The sequence below is a fragment of the Malaclemys terrapin genome, chromosome 19, assembly GCF_027887155.1.
Source record: "Malaclemys terrapin pileata isolate rMalTer1 chromosome 19, rMalTer1.hap1, whole genome shotgun sequence".
Classification (NCBI taxonomy): Eukaryota; Metazoa; Chordata; order Testudines; family Emydidae; genus Malaclemys; species Malaclemys terrapin.
Window position 1 is genome coordinate 10,698,667 of NC_071523.1, and position 16,026 is coordinate 10,714,692.

The following is a 16,026-nucleotide window of genomic DNA, read 5'->3' on the forward strand; positions in this document are numbered from 1 at the left end:
CACCCCACTGCCTTCCCCCACCCCCAACCCGCTCCCCACTACCCCAGCCCCCAGCCTGCGGGACCTAGAGCAGACAGGGTTCCGGCTCCAGTCACCCCATCCCCACTGCCCCACTTCAGGGGGGCTTTCTGGACACACCTCGTTAAGTATTGCGGGCGATTTAGGCATGAGAAATGCTACACAGAGAGATCCTCTCTCTTACTATTTAGAAATGAACTCATGTGGCAAAGTTCAGATCCCAACTTTCCCAAAGGGGGTGTGTTGAGGGTGGAGGGTCTTCAGGGGAATGCCGGGTTTGCTTTGGACGCCCCCCCCCCCCCCTATTGTGACTGTACAGTGGTGCTGGAGCTAGGGCAGTTGTGGCTGGATTCAAGTAGTAATAACAGACACCAAATAACATGGTTTCCATCCCCAGCACCCCCACTGTTCCAGCCTCCCTGTGTGTAGCAGGACCCAAGGGATGGATTTGTATTGAAGGAGCTGAGGGAAGTGGAGCATTTAATCGTGGTCAGAGATGAGCCACTAGAAGTGGGAGGAACACTTCCCCCCAGCCTCATCCAATGCATGGTTATCATGTGATTGTAGGTGATGGAACTGTGGGTGCTGCCACACCCCTTGAAGTGGTTTCCATCATATACAGGGTTTACAGTTTGGTTCAATGGCTCTCAGCACCCCCACGACAATAGAACCCCAGAATTACGAACACCAGAGTCAACCACAAAACCTGATTTGGAACCAGAAGTACACAATCAGGCAGCAGCAGAGATGACAAAAAAAGAGAAGCAAATACAGTACCGTACAGGGTTAAACGTAAACTACTAAAAAAAAGGAAAGCAGCATTTTTCTTCTGCATAGTAAAGTTTCAAAGCTGTAGTAAGTCAATGTTCAGTTGTAAACTTTTGAAAGAACCATAATGTTTTGTTCAGAGTTATGTACATTTCATAATTACAATCAACCTCCATTCCTGGGGTGTTCATAACTCGGAGGTTCTACTGTACACAAATTGTTCCAGCACCCCTGCACGTGGTTTGCACATTTGCACAGACATTAAGCATGAGAAAGTTGCAACAGAAAAAGATTACACACAGCTCTGGAATTTGGGGATCATTATTAAATATTTTCCTTCCACCTGTCAGTTCACATTAGTCATCTCTTACTAGCATAGTATAAAATCTGTTACAATACTCACATAGATCCCTGGTGTGTTTCATCAGCTAACGTTTACTGCTCATTTCTCCTTTTGTTTACATTTATTTTTCTGTTTATCATTAAGAACCTGGTTAGTTCATCTTTAATTATTTTGTTGTGCAAGCCTTTCCCCCCTTGAAGTCCTGCTTAGTTCTGTAACAAGGCTATTTTATATGTTTGGTTTGCCTTATTGGTGTAATAAAAATATACTAATTTAAAAGGATGAGGCGGGGAGGGGGGGTTCTGGTCATTTTTGTAAGGTACTGAATGTTGCGCCGAGTAGACCCATCTCTGATACTGACTTGCTGTGTGGCCTGGAGCAAGTTATTAAATATTATTTATTATTACTACTATTTATATTGCAGTAGAATCTAGAGCAGGAGTGGCCAAACTTACTGGCCCTCTGAGCCACATACGACAATCTTCAGAAGTTCAAGAGCCAGGGCACACCTGCCAGGAGCCGGGGGGTAAGGCAGCTGAAGCCCCGAGCCCTGGCAGGTGCGCCCTGCAGGGCTGAAGCCCCAAGCCCCTCCTCCACACAGGGGTGAATTTGGCCCACTGCCCATATGTGAGGATAGGATATCTGTCAGGATAGAGGGAATAGCATTGGGTAGATCAACAGGGGTATATGAAAGTCAGGGGCAGAGAACTGGAGATGGTAGGGCATGTGCATTGGGATAGAAAAAAGTGCCATTAGTATCAGAGAGATGGGGAGTGCTTGATTGAGGATAGGGAGCAAGTGTCAGGAAATGTACAGCGTGTATCAGGATATTAACATCAAAGTAATGGGTCAGATGCTGGATGCTTCCTGATACAAAGCTCACAGTTGTAAATCAGAGAAGAAACACACTCAGTGATGTAGATGCTGTCTTTAGGCAGGCAACACAAACTTGCAATCAAGTGGAATTTTAGTTCCCTAAGGACTATGGGCCTCTGCAAGGGAAACCTGAGGAAGCAAGATCTTGAAAGGAAGAGAAAATATGAAAAAAGAAGAACAGGAGTACTTGTGGCACCTTAGAGACTAACAAAGTTATTAGAGCATAAGCTTTCGTGGACTACAGCCCACTTCTTCGGATGCATATAGAATGGAACATATATTGAGGAGATATATATACACACATACAGAGAGCATAAACAGGTGGGAGTTGTCTTACCAACTCTGAGAGGCCAATTAATTATTGTAGTCCACGAAAGCTTATGCTCTAATAAATTTGTTAGTCTCTAAGGTGCCACAAGTACTCCTGTTCTTCTTTTTGTGGATACAGACTAACATGGCTGCTACTCTGAAACCAGAAAATATGAAGTACATCAAAGATATCCCAGAGAGATGTAGGGTCTACCGTTTTATAACTAGTTGGGGCATTCAGTTTTGCTTCATGTAATAATATTGGCAACCCTGACACCTCAACAAAGAGCCATAGATTTGATTTTGTTTGTGCAATCAAAGTAAATGCCTGAGTGTGTTTAAATCACCTTTGATTCCAATCCCTGACCTCAGAGTGGGGGTTTTCTCGATATAGTTGGGCAAACAGAAAAGTCTTCAGTATAAAACAATGCACCACAGCAGGTAGCAATCTGATAGGCTATGGATTCTCCCTAGAGAACCTGACCCTTCAAACCTGCCAGGTCTCATTCGTTTTATTTTTAAGGAAGATTCTTTTCACTTGGGATTTGTTTAATTAGAGACAAACCCCGAACCAAAACCCTGGATTCAAATCCCAAGCAGCTCAAATCCATCAATGCCCCCCAACCTGTGTGTGACCTTTAGGTGCTATTGCAATATAAATACTGAATAAATATCTATGTAATAACACAGATCCAAACCCCAGATCTGGACACACCAAACACTGGAAAAATTTGGGTCTGGATTCCAACTCCCTAGAGTGAGGGAAGTTCAGATCCCAGGTTTTGGTTGAGCCCTTTATATAGATTCAAATTTCAAAGCTGTGAGTTCATGTTTGGAGCCAGGTCTTACGTTCAGATCCAGGTTTTGATTCCGCACTTTACCTAGATTCAAACTTTGGATTCAGCTCCACAGTTCATCTCAATGAATCCGAAGAAGTGGGCTGTAGTCCACAAAAGCTTATACTCTAATAAATGTGTTAGTCTCTAAGGTGCCACAAGTACTCCTGTTCTTTTTGCGGATACAGACTAACACGGCTGCTACTCTGAAAACAGTTCATCTCAGATTTTTGGAACAGGCCTGTCTGTCTCTCATTTTAAGTCAGTTTAAGTATCTCCATTCTAAGATGAGAGATTTCTCGGTGCATCTAAAACCCGAATTTGTCATTGTTTATAATCTCCCTTTATTCAAACTATCCCAGCTTGGCAGCCTTGCTTGCATTCTGCAGCTATACCAACCATCCCAGGGAGTGTATGTTTATTTCCTGGTTCTCTGTTTGTCCTCCCCTTTGCCCTCCTGTTGGAATTCGTTGCCTGTCTTTTTAAACAGCAGAAGCTGCCAATGCAGATGTTCCAGTGAGTACGTGCAACACGTGCTTCATGTGAAGCATCAGCTTGCCAACCGATTTAAAGAAACAGAACTCAGTTTTAATAGGTCCTCAGCCAAAAAGTAGATACTCTGGATGAAAAATCGTGGCCCTATTTAATTTAATCAGAGGGAGTTTTGTCATTCGCTTGATGGTACTGGGATTTCTTCCTCCATTTTTTTAAAAGATCCCAGGTGCCATAAAGTCAGTAATGTATTTACAGGGAGGAAGCCAAGAAATTTTCCTCCTCTCTTTCCCCTCACTAAACTGTCAATTCTCTGGCTCTAAATAGTTAATTTCCCACCCAGTGAACACATTTCCTACCCCACTTCTACTCATTATATTTCTCTATGATTTGTACTGTCATTTGAAAACTATAGTGCAGAGCACAATTTGCATTGGCTTGGTCTGTAGATTTCAGTCACATCATAACGCTTATTTTTTCCATTCACTATACAGTGTGGGCAAATATTTAAACCTTACAGAAGAGAATCCACCTTTTTCTCCCTAAGCTTACAGGCTCTGCTAGAATAACAGGAATAAAATGTAATTAAAAACTTGTATTATGAGAAAAAAATTGGTTTCGTCAGTAAAGTCAGCAGATTTAAGGAGGGAAAATATAATTCCGTACATTGAAATGTGGCCATGACTCCTTGGCTGATACAAAAGGTACCATGAAATCGTCACATGGCCAAGAATTTGGTTTGAAGAAAAGACAGTATCTTCAGCGGTACAGCACGCTCCATGTTGGGGCACTGATTCAGTACTGACTCTAAATCACTGACACCACTTCCTGCAGCAACTAGAAGTTCTCTGGAGTAGACTCATCTAAGTAACAACTAATCCTCAAAAAAGAACTTCCTGGCCAACTTTAATTTTATAAGCAAAATAATTCTTTTTGCCTTGAGACCGGTGTCAAATCTCCAGAAACTACAGAAATGTATTTGTAGAGCAACTTAAAATCAAATGAATGAGATTTAGTGGCTCATTTGAGCCAGCTGCTCAAATATCATATTTCAGACCAACATGATGCTAAGTGATTGAGATCTAGATGTCTGAAAAGAGAGATTTATAATAAGAAGCTGGTGGTATTCCAGCAGGGCTGCTCTAGTAATGCTCTATCAGTAACAATATCCACGTTATATTATAAGAAATCTATGCCAAGTCAGGCTGTTTTTTAAATTAGACTCTGGAAGGCTGCCTGATTTGTATGTGTCTGTGCAGAGCAGCTTATATCGATTACTAATGATCCAACCCAATGGATGGACTTGCTCTGCGTGGATCTTGCATATTCCCATAGTAGAGATTTGAAACAAGCCCCTGATGTGGTAGGGTCTACACTGTGCTGAAAGTTGCTCTTTGCCTAACTTAACTAGTGGTGCAACCACAGTTAAAAAAAAGTTGAGCTTGAAGAAGTGGGGGAAGGAGAGCGAGAATGAAATTCAAGCGTCCTTCAGCTACACTGAGAGAGTAAAGTTGAGGGGCACATCTCTCCTTGCCTCTCCAGTGGTTGCATCTATGTCTGATACTTTATGATGTGAGTGTATTTTGAACATATCACCCTACTGTCACCAGAAATATAACACGGCAAATTGGAACTTTAAAGAGTTTCTGACTGCCCAGTTGTGCCACACTTCGTTTCAAAGCACATCTCCAAAGAGGAGAATATCTACTCTTCATTTTATCTCCGTCACTTTCTGTTTGACCCCTGCCAACAAAATCTAACAAGGAAGTCACAGCCGGGGGCAACAAGCGCAGGAGTTAAGATTCTCAGAAAGAACTGATATCTTTTATCCTGTAACTAATCATGGACTTCCTATGACACATATAACCTAGCAGGGCCACACAGCTCTGGTACTGCCTGAGATAGCTGGAGACTGTTCCACAGAGACACACATCTAGATCTTACATTGGCCCCAGCAGCACAAAGCCTGGCACTGCCCCCACCTTCCCACCAGCATATCATGAGCTCGCCACAGACAAAGCCTAGCACTGCTCTCTCTATCTACACAGACACAGCCTGGCATCATCTTCCAGCCCAGTAACCCGCCATTGCAGCAGAGCAGTCTGGCAACCCCCACATTAAGACAAGCGGAGACCGTCGACAACTCTCAGCACAGACATGCTCTAGCACTGCCCCCCTCTCTCACAGTCTGCACTGCTTCCCTGGCAACCACCATTGCACACAGCCAGGCACTGCCCTATTCCATCAAACACACACCAAGCCTGGCACTGCCCCACCCCCCAGCATGCCCCCAGCCTGGCACTGCCCCCGCCCCAAGCACACACCCAGCCTGACATCACCCCACCCCCCCAGTGCACACCCAGCCTGGCATCGCCCCGCCCCCCCCAGCACGCTCCCAGCCTGGCACCGCCCCCACACCCCCCAGCGCACCCCCAGCCTGGCACTGCTCCCCAATCCCCAAAGCACACCCAGCCTGGCACTGCACCCCGATCCCCAAAGCACCCCCAGTCTGGCACTGCCCCGCCCCCCAGCACATACCTACCCTGGCATCGCCCCGCCCCCCAGCGCACCCCCAGCCTGGCATCGCCCCCGGCCCCCAGCGCACCCCCAGCCTGGCACCGCCCCCGCCCCCCAGCACACACCCAGCCTGGCACCGCCCCCCCCCCAGCACGCTCCCAGCCTGGCATCGCCCTGCCCTCCTGCACATACTCAGCCTATCACCACCCCCGCCTCCCCCAGCGCACCCCCAGCCTGGCATTGCCCTGCCCCCCAGCACACACCTAGCCTGGCATCGCCCCGCCCCCCAGCGCACCCCCAGCCTGGCACTACACCCTGATCCCCAAAGCACCCCCAGCCTGGCACTGCCCCGCCCCCCAGCACATACCTACCCTGGCATCGCCCCGCCCCCCAGCGCACCCCCAGCCTGGCACTGCCCCGCCCCCCAGCACACACCCAGCCTGGCATCGCCCCGCCCCCCAGCCTAGCACCGCCCCCCAGCGCACACCCAGCCTGGAACTGCCCCGCCCCCCAGCGTAACCCCAGCCTGGCACCGCCCCCCCAGCCTGGCACCGAACACTCCACCTTCCGGGCCTCTAAGGGTTAAGCCCGGCCCTGTCTGTCGTAAAGTGTCGTGCTCCGGGGCAGGCTCCCCTTTCCGGCCGTGGTGGCGCTTGGTTTGCGGCAGTTCGGGCAGGCGCGGGCGGAAGCGGGGGTCCGAGGGGCGCGGCCGGAGAGCGGGCGGGCGGGCGAGCGAGGCGCGCAGGCCGGGGATGAGGGCGCCCCGGCGGGGCGGCTGGTAGCTCCAGGCCGGGGACAGGCCCCGGGGCGACTCCCCGCCCCCCATGTGGCTGCAGCAGCGGCTGAAGGGCTTCCCGGGGCTGCTCTCCAGCAGCTGGGCCCGGCGCCTCCTGGCCCTGCTCGGCTTCCTGCTCGTCGCCTACTGGTACCTGGGGGGCGCCCGCCTGCGCCTGCCCTGGGGCGCCGGGGAGCCGCGGGGCGGCGAGGCCGGGCTCTGCCTCCAGGCCGAGACGCGGACCTGGCCGGGGCTGGAGGAGCGCGGCGATGCCCTGAGGCTGCGCCTCCCCGGGGACGGCGCCCAGGAAGCTCCCGGGGGGCACCCGGCCCTGGTGGGCAACGGCTTCCTCCTGCTGGACGTGGCCTCCAACCGGCTCTGGGTGTCCGCCGGGGCCTCCGCGGCCGGCCCGGCCCACGCCACCGACTACCCGGCGCTGGTGCAGCTCAAGGCGGTGAGCGGGCAAGCTGAGGCCCGGGCCGCGGCGGTGGTGCTGAGGGACGGGGCGGTGCGGCGGGTCCGGTGTATCCAGAGCGGGCAGGGGGCGGCTGCAGCGCAACCCCCCGCCCGCGACTGCGTGACGGTCCGGGAGGAGCTGCTGGCTCACCGCAGCCGGCCCCATCTCTACCTGCAGCGGATCCACATCTCCAACCCCACCGAGAGGGTCACCGCCTTCGAGGCCTCCACCCCTTCCTCCCCTGCCTCTGCCCAGGGAGCCAAGTTCGCCACCAGCCTGGAGAAGGTGGGGGACAGGCAGTTCCTGCTCTCCTCTAGCCGGGTGCTCCTTGCTGGCAGCTCCAAGGTGGTGCTGGTGGTGGTGGCCGCCAAGAAACTGGTGACCCGGGTGCAGGTGGCGCCCAAGTCTCATTTCTACGAGACAGTGCTGTCCGTGGTCTACACCTCAGAACCCATAGAGCCTTCCAGCCTGGAGGAAACCTTCAGCAAGCTGAGGGAGGTAGCTAAGAAGGAGATGCTGGAGGTGATGCAGATGGGGGTTGAAGACCTGTTCCAGGAGCACCAGCAGACTTGGTCCGATTTGTTTATTTCAGGTAAGGAGTGCTAGGTTCACTTGACAACCAAATAGTGAGAGCACCCCCTTGCATTAACAGGTGAGCCCCACCCACAACATTCTGGTCACTTAAGGAGCATTTCAGCTCACATGAAATTTCATCCTCCTTATGAGATGGTTAGAGGGACAGTAGGGAGGTCTTAGGTTGTTAATAACCTAATGCTTTTTGCTCAAAGCACTTCAAAGGTAGCTAAGCATTATTAGATAAAGAAACTAAGGTTAAGGAGAGAACTTTAAGAAGTGGCTACTGATTTCTAGTCTCTGCTCTGGATCTGCCACTAACTTGCTGTGTAGTGTAAGGCAAGTCAAAGGCCAAAACTAAGTAGCCTCTGATCCTGGCTGCTCGATTTGAGAAACTTTAGGCTAGTTTTTCAGAAGTGCTTAGCACCCACAACTTTAAGTTAATGGGACTGGTGGGGGCTGAATACTAAGACACTCTCACTTAATAGGGCTGGAAGAGACCATGAGAGGTCATCTCATCCAGGCCTGTGTGCTGAGACAGAACGAAGTATACCTAGACCATCCCTGACAGGTGTTTGTCTAACCCCTTCTTAAAAACTTCAAATGATGGGGATTCCACAATCTCCCTTGAAAGCCTATTCCAGTACTTAAATACCCTTAAAGTTAGAAAGTTTTTCCTAATATTTAATCTAAATCTTTCTGGCTGCAGATTAAGCCCATTACTTCTTGTCCTACCTTAAATGGACATGGAGAACAATTGATCACTGTCCTTTTTATAACAGGCTATAACATATCTGAAGACTTATCAACTCATGCCCCCCTACCCTCCCGGTCTTTTTTTCCCCCCAAGACTAAACATACCCATTTTTTAACCTTTCCTCAGAGGTAATCTATTGTTACAGGCTGGAAATCAATTCTGGGGATCAGTAGGATAAGGCAACAAAGTACCTAAATAAATCTGGTAAATTATAGTTTGTAAACCTTTTCAAAAAGCATGGAAAATCCAACTACATTAATAAGGAAGTTAGTCACTGTTGCACATACATCCACAGGGTCTCAAAGCAGCAGAATTTCCATTAACTAGAGACACTCCAACCACAGACACTCCTAACCAAGAGCTCCTTTGTTTCTCCAGGAACAATGTAATAGTCCTGTACTTGCTTTAGACTGGGTAGGGTTGGTTAACACTGGGGGGGGGGGGGGGAGGGAGGGAGGGGAGAATCGATCCAAGATACGCAACTTCAGCTACGCGAATAGCGTAGCTGAAGTCAAAGTATCTTGGATCGAATTACCTGGGGTCCACACGGCACAGGATCGATGGCCGCGGCTCCCCCGTCGACTGCGCTACCGCCGCTCGCTCTGGTGGAGTTCCGGAGTCAACGGTGAGCGCGTTTGGGGATCGATATATCGCGTCTTAACGAGACACAATATATCGATCCCAGATAAATCGATTGCTAACCGCCGAAACGGCGGGTAGTGAAGACGTACCCTCTTAATGTCAGTTACGTGAGTGTACTGGAACTAAAGTAGGCTTGAGGTCTCCATGTGTTATACGTGTGTACGGTTCTAGGGAAAGGGAGTATGTAAGTCTCCTTTCACAGGATATGTATCTTGCCCATTAAAACTTCTTCTTGGCTGAAACTTAGTACAAGATCTCCACATAGCAATTTTTTTTAAAATGAGAAAAATGCAACTATTCCTGTTTTGATTTATAATAAATGGGACGTGATCAGGTCCCTAATTTGTTCCATTCACTTCAGTGTTTTCAAACCAAGTTAAAATGGAAGATACCAGGGTTAGACGTGGCTGAGCACTGGCAGCCAAGCGTAAGCGTTTACATTCAGTTCCTTGTCACCCCCACACCAACATCTGTGTAGCTGTTGGCACCAGTGTTTGCAAATCTGAACTTCCTGTTTTCTCTGTTTAAACGCTTACCGTCACACCTGTTTCCCAAACTGAGCGGGTTTTTTTCTCTATATTGCAGGGGTCGAAATGAGAAAGATTACAGATTCCCACACACCATCCAGCAAGACCGTCAATATGACTCTCTACTATGTCCTATCCTGCATGCCAGCTCCTCTGCTGGACCCACTCATCAGTGGTGAGGACAGAGAAAAAATGGAAGCCAACTTGAACTATGCCGACCACTGCTTCAGTGGCCATGCAACCATGCATGCAGAGAACCTGTGGCCCGAGAACCTGTCCAGTGTCCCTCAGATCCTGCAGCTCTCAGACTTGTGGAAGCTGACTCTCCAGAAGCGGGGATGCAAGAGTCTGGTGGCAGCTGGGGTCCATGGACTCATGCAGGGGATGGTGCTCAGCTTTGGAGGTCTGCAGTTCACAGAAAACCATCTCCAGTTTCAGGCTGACCCTGATGTGCTTCACAACAGCTATTCCCTGCGTGGGATCCACTATAACAAGGACCTGATTAACCTGGCCGTTCTGCTGGATGCTGAAGGAAAGCCCTTCCTGCATGTGTCTGTGAAGTTCCAGGACAAGCCCGTTAGGCTGTATGCTTGCGAGGCAGGCTGCTTGAATGAGCCTGTGGAGTTGACCTCTGAGCTGCGGGGTCACACATTCCCGGTCATGGTGACTCAGCCTATCACACCGTTACTTTATATATCTACAGACCTGACCCATCTGCAGGACCTGAGACACACGTTACATCTGAAAGCGATCCTGGCCCATGAGGAGCACATGGCCAAGCAGTACCCAGGTTTACCCTTCCTGTTCTGGTTCAGTGTGGCCTCCTTAATCACACTCTTCCACCTGTTTCTGTTCAAACTCATCTACAATGAATACTGTGGGCCAGGAGCCAAGCCACTCTTCAGGAGTAAGGTATAAAGCTGCCACTCTCCACTGCTTTCTTGGGAGCCAAGTCATCGGCCTGGTTTTCTGTCAGCTGTTCCTAGGGAGGTTCTCTCTGGTTGTGAAAGGGTTTGGAGTCTGTCTTGAAGTGTGTGTGTGTGTGTGTGTGTGTGCACTTGCTGCAAGACAGTAGGATTAGGTCAGAGAGACTGCAAGAATAGGGCTCACTCACCCATTAACAAAATAAATCCATTGTTGTTCCTTGTAAAAATCTTTGGATGGCTGCCGTTTAAAGCAGACACCTTCTTTCACTGTAGCAACTTGGAGGTCTGTTTGTATTAACACCACAGTTGCAGCAGTGACACCCTACAGTGTTTGTCCTGCAATTATACAGTAGTGGAATGCTAGTGACAAAGCTGCTGTGCTTTTTCCATGGAGTACTCTTATCCCTATTGTTGTGTGGGCATTGCTTGCACACTTGTCTGCTGTGAGTGAATTGTGTAGTGTGGAAATTCACACACATGCAAGCTCCTGCCGTAGTACATAGTCCAGATGCTTATTTGTTGGGTCTGTGAATAAATATTCTAGACTTGTAGTCACTGCACGGTTCTCATTGAATGTCACCTTTACCAGCCTCAGTTTGGATAAGTGCTAAACCAATATTAGTTCTCCTGCTATTTAGACTAAATATGCAGCCATCCTGAAGGCAGGACAGAGTGTTCTTTCCTGAAAGCTGGGGATTTGGGTCCCAAGATTTGTTGCACCTCCCAGCTGCATAAGGGCTTTGACTACTTGGTTTACGAGGTATAGTCAAGGGCAACAGCAGAAGAGATAGAAACTTAGTACAGAACAGAGCCTAGAAAACGTTCTTCTGCTCTTAGTGCCAATACTTTCTAGCTGCACCTTACTGGCATGGAGGGAAGATGGAAAATTAGACTGATTTGCTGCATGAGCCAAGTGCATTGTTCAAAACCTCCTCTCTTTAGGATCAGTTGCAAGACTTTGTGTGTTTATTAATAAACAGTCACCAAATAGAGATGTGCTCAGGGGAAACATTCTGGCTTCAGATTGTCCTGCTTTTCTAAATCAGAAAAGCAAATTAAAGGAAGGTTAGCTGAGGCTGGATTAGACACTGGACTTAGTTTAATTTTCACCAAATAAGAGGGGGTTAGAGATGGACTTTCAAGGAGATTCTCTCATCTCTCAGATGCAAGTAACTTATTGGCTCCCTGACTGCTGTTGGGAGGCTGACCCTGAGTGGTGCTGAACACTTGCAACCCTGTGAGATCATTGGGAGTTGAAGGTGCTCCAGCAGCACCTGTGGGACTCCAGCTAGACATAGGAAGATGTAGATTAAATGTACAGCTCACAGAAATCTGCAGAAAGTTGCATTCTTTCTCCAGGCATTACCCTGAGCTCATGATCAAAATATTAACGCAAAGGGAAAAGTGCTCAGGAAGTCATTTGTATTGTGGTGCGTGCTACTACATCCTGGAACTCAAACTAGCTCGTGATCCTTATTCACTGCTGTCTGTATCTCTCTCTGCCTTTGCTACTGGAGGATCGGGGAGACTCACCTTCTGCCTTTGACATAATGGATTGTGTTCACCATTACAGCTTATTAGCACTGACACTATCCACTGAATTACTGAGAAACTGCACAGCCATAGACTTGGAGCTGAGTAAGCATCTGTTTCTGGCATTGGGGCTCTTTGCTTTGCAAGGAGTCGTGCAATGTACAGCAGATTCGCTCATTCAATGTCTTGGGCTGGAGCCAGCTACAATGAAGATGGTGCAGAGCCTCTGTGGTCTAATGCCAGCTCAGTGCCACAGACAGAGATGAAGTGAAATCTATTGCTGAAATATAATGTTTCTGTAGCTGTAAGCAAGATAACACCTTGTTTTATTAATTGCACAGGAAGATCCCAGTGTCTGAGCAAGTGAACTAACAGTCCTGCTTTCAGCCTCCATTTGCACAAGACACCTAGTGCCCGACAGTTCTGCGGCTGAGAACAAGGATCTTCTGAAAGCAACAACCCTTTTGTGCCTTGTTAAGAGGGGAATCCATGACTTGGAAAGTTGATGGTTATGCAAGGGTTTACACTAGAATCTCATGTATCACTGGGGTGTCTTTCTGATGTGTAACATGTTCAGTTCCATAAGATTAATCCATTTGGTGAGGAATACTTGAAAATATGAGTCCTTTGATTCTTTTTAACTTTACAGGAAAATAAAGATTGAATGTTCCCTTCAGAATTAACCTAACTAGAAAACTCTTTAATTCAATGTCACTTCTCCTTTCTAGTATGCATTTTAATTTATTGCACTGCGGGGCAGGGGTGGGACAGGATGTTAATTTTGCATTCAACTTTGATAGCAGATAATACCCACTTAAACTGTATGTATAAGTGCTGGTGTCACAAGTTTAGTTCAGCCTTTGTGATTATAGAGTGCAAAATAATCAGTTTAATGAAGTGATTTCTGGGTTAAATTTGGAAATGCTGACCTGTCCATTTTCTGTTCTGAGGATAATATTGAGACTTTGTGCATTGGTATGTTCTGGTTACTGGGGAGGCATTCTACTTTGTAGTGATTTGAAGATTGTTTGGTTTTAAAATACCAAAGTTGTTGTTTTTAAATAAATACCTTTCAGTCTACACGTGTTATAGTTCACTTTTTCCGTAGGTTAAAAAGAAAAAGCAGCACCTTTTGAAAACGGAGTGCCAGCAGCTCTAGTTACAGCCAGAACCAAGTATGTTACTGAAGCGGGTTTGGATTTAAAGGGAAAAATAATTAAATAGGAAAAAATGGTGGGAAAAGGGGCAAGAACTCCAAACTTTCTCTAAATCATGGGTAAAAGTAAAATTTTTTACACAATAGCTAGATGTTGAGAAACTTATTTCCAGGCAATGATCTTTTTAGAAAGAACAAAAGATGCTATTACTCAGTACTTTAGGAAGCAGAATAAAGAAAGTACAAATTTCAGCTTTGCCCAGTATAGTTCCATATCGAAGGGGGGGGGAGAAGGAACCACCTCTTAATAAAAACTTGTTTTTCTGTGTTTTCCCTGTTATGCTATAGGCCAAAAAAGGATCCCTTTAGCCCACTCCTGAAGACTTGTCCCTTAAAGCAGTAATATTTACTCATTTTATATTCTATTTTAAGGTTGAGATTTTCAAGCAGTCTAGGGGATTTAAACATCTTCCATTAATTTCAAATGTCTAGATACCCTAGTATCTGGGAAATCTCAACCTGTGTTTTAAAGTTCATATTTTTAAACTGAACTCTCAGAAGGTATGTTGTAGGGAAATGCCAAACTAATGAGATCTGATCCTGTGGTATTTCTGCCGTCCACTAAAACAGTACAAGTTTAGTTATGTGAAACAGGGTCACGTCCATGGTGTCAGTAAAAGTTTCCTCCGTTATCCAAACTTATTCAGTGCTCCTGGTGCCATTTAGATGGCCGAGGTAGTACTGTGAGAAGACTCGCTTATTTTACACACACACACACACACTCTCTCTCTCTCTCTCTCTCTCTCTCAAGGCAGTTTGCAAAACCTCTCAGGGCAATAATCAGTGCCAAAAAGGGGAATAAGAGCAACCTATTTACTGGCTGTAAGAGAACACCACACCAGAGATTAGTGCTTCTGGAAAAGCTTTTTCTGTAACAGGATTTTACTGAAGGACTGATCAATGGTTTATCTGTTCAGCAGCAGCAGCACCTTGTATCTTATTTTCCCACACAGTATTGAAGAGAACATGATGCTTCTGAATTACAAGGAAAGTAGACTCCTGCTTCTTTACTACTTAAAGATCATGGTCAGGGGTTTCTCAGTGTTAAGTTCAGTACTTTGTTCTGGAAACTAAGCACAAGGTTGGTAACTGCCAAGGAATTTCTAATGAGAATAAATGACCTGTCTTCAGAGCTGTATCTCCAAGTAAAATGAGGTACTTGCAACACTGGGAAGAAACACATTACCAGTTCTGCTAAGGTAGATAGCAGCAGCAGACAGAGCATGCTCAGTAGTTATAGGCAGGGGTGCTAAGGTTGCCCAACACTTTCCATTCTAAGACCCTGTTTTCAATTACTAATAACAATTTTGCCAAACTTTTAGCATTCAGGTTGAAATTTTCCATACTACGTGTTGCCTCAGGCTAATTTTGGGGGGGAAATGTTTCTGAGAATGAGGCTAAGGGAAAACATTGCTTTGCACATATTAAAAGAAATTCTGGTCAACTTTTTTTTTTTTAAAACAGCTTTAGTGCCCCCCATGCACTTGAGCAGAGGGGTTGAAATTTGGGGAGGGGGTAGCCTTTGTGTCAGGGATGTGACTTTTCCTGTTCCTGTGAAAATCCATCCAAATTTGGCCAAGTTAGAAGCTGTTGAAAAATTGCTTCTCACACACTCAGAGGCTTAACCGTTTAGCAGTTAACTCCCCTGAAGATTCGATCTGCCATGGGCGTGCTCTAGCTTTGGGCTGGGCAGGACTTTCCCGGCACTTGCAGCTCTGGTTTGTGGGAGGCCATGCTGGCTCTTGGCACCTGAACTAAGCACAGGGAGACATTCTCCTGTACTCTCATTGACCCCTCCCTGGCCCAGCAGCAGGATTAGAATGCAGAAGGGACAAAAGCAGGACTGGGGCAGAGGGAGTAGATTGGGACAGGGAGCCTGAGTGTGGAGAGTGGGACTGGAGGCTAGTGGGACGGGACGGGACAGGGAATTGGGTTGGGGACAGGAGAGTGGGAGCCAAGGGGTGGGCTGTGACTGGCTGGGCAAAAAGCCGTAGCTGCGGGGTGGGGATTGAGATTGGATGAGAAGGCAAGGGGGACTGGCCCGGCAAGGAGAATGGGAACTGGGGTGGGGTGCAGGAGAGCGGTAAGGACGACCAATCTGGCAAGGAGCTAGGGAGAACTGTGACTGGCTGGGCAAGCAGACTAGGACAAGAAGCCCGGGGGATGGAAAACACACTGAGATTGGAGGGAGATGAGGACTGGAAGCTAGCGGGGATGGGGAATGTGGGTGAGGAAGAGAAATCAGACTGGGGAGGAGGCTGGGAGTTGAGCCTGGCTGAGCAAGGGAATGGGTACTGGGACGGGACTGAGATTAGATGAGGTAGGAAGAGAGAAATTAAAGTAGTGGGGAGAGGAGACAGATCTGATTAGGAACCAGAGGATAATTGGGACTGTCTGGGCAACCAGACTAGGACATGAAGGGGACATAGATTGGATGAGGAACCTGGGGAGAGAGATAGGG

General features: G+C 47.7%; 1 protein-coding gene across 1 annotated transcript; it reads left to right on the plus strand.

The window, feature by feature from the left end:
- The first annotated feature begins 6,799 nt into the window (after positions 1–6,799).
- Positions 6,800–13,429, plus strand: KIAA2013 (KIAA2013 ortholog). The gene is made up of 3 exons (XM_054009149.1): positions 6,800–7,983; positions 9,949–10,802; positions 12,691–13,429. The coding sequence occupies exons 1-3, from the start codon at positions 6,984–6,986 to the stop codon at positions 12,706–12,708; spliced, it is 1,872 nt and encodes a 623-aa protein (XP_053865124.1). The 5' UTR covers positions 6,800–6,983; the 3' UTR covers positions 12,709–13,429.
- The last annotated feature ends 2,597 nt before the right edge of the window (positions 13,430–16,026 follow it).

Excerpts from the sequence above, each read along its gene's own strand:
- KIAA2013 (XM_054009149.1), top strand. The coding sequence starts at position 6,984 with ATGTGGCTGCAGCAGCGGCTGAAGGGCTTCCCGGGGCTGCTCTCCAGC. Across the intron at positions 7,984-9,948 it reads GTCCGATTTGTTTATTTCAG|GGGTCGAAATGAGAAAGATT; the intron begins GTAAGGAGTGCT and ends TCTATATTGCAG.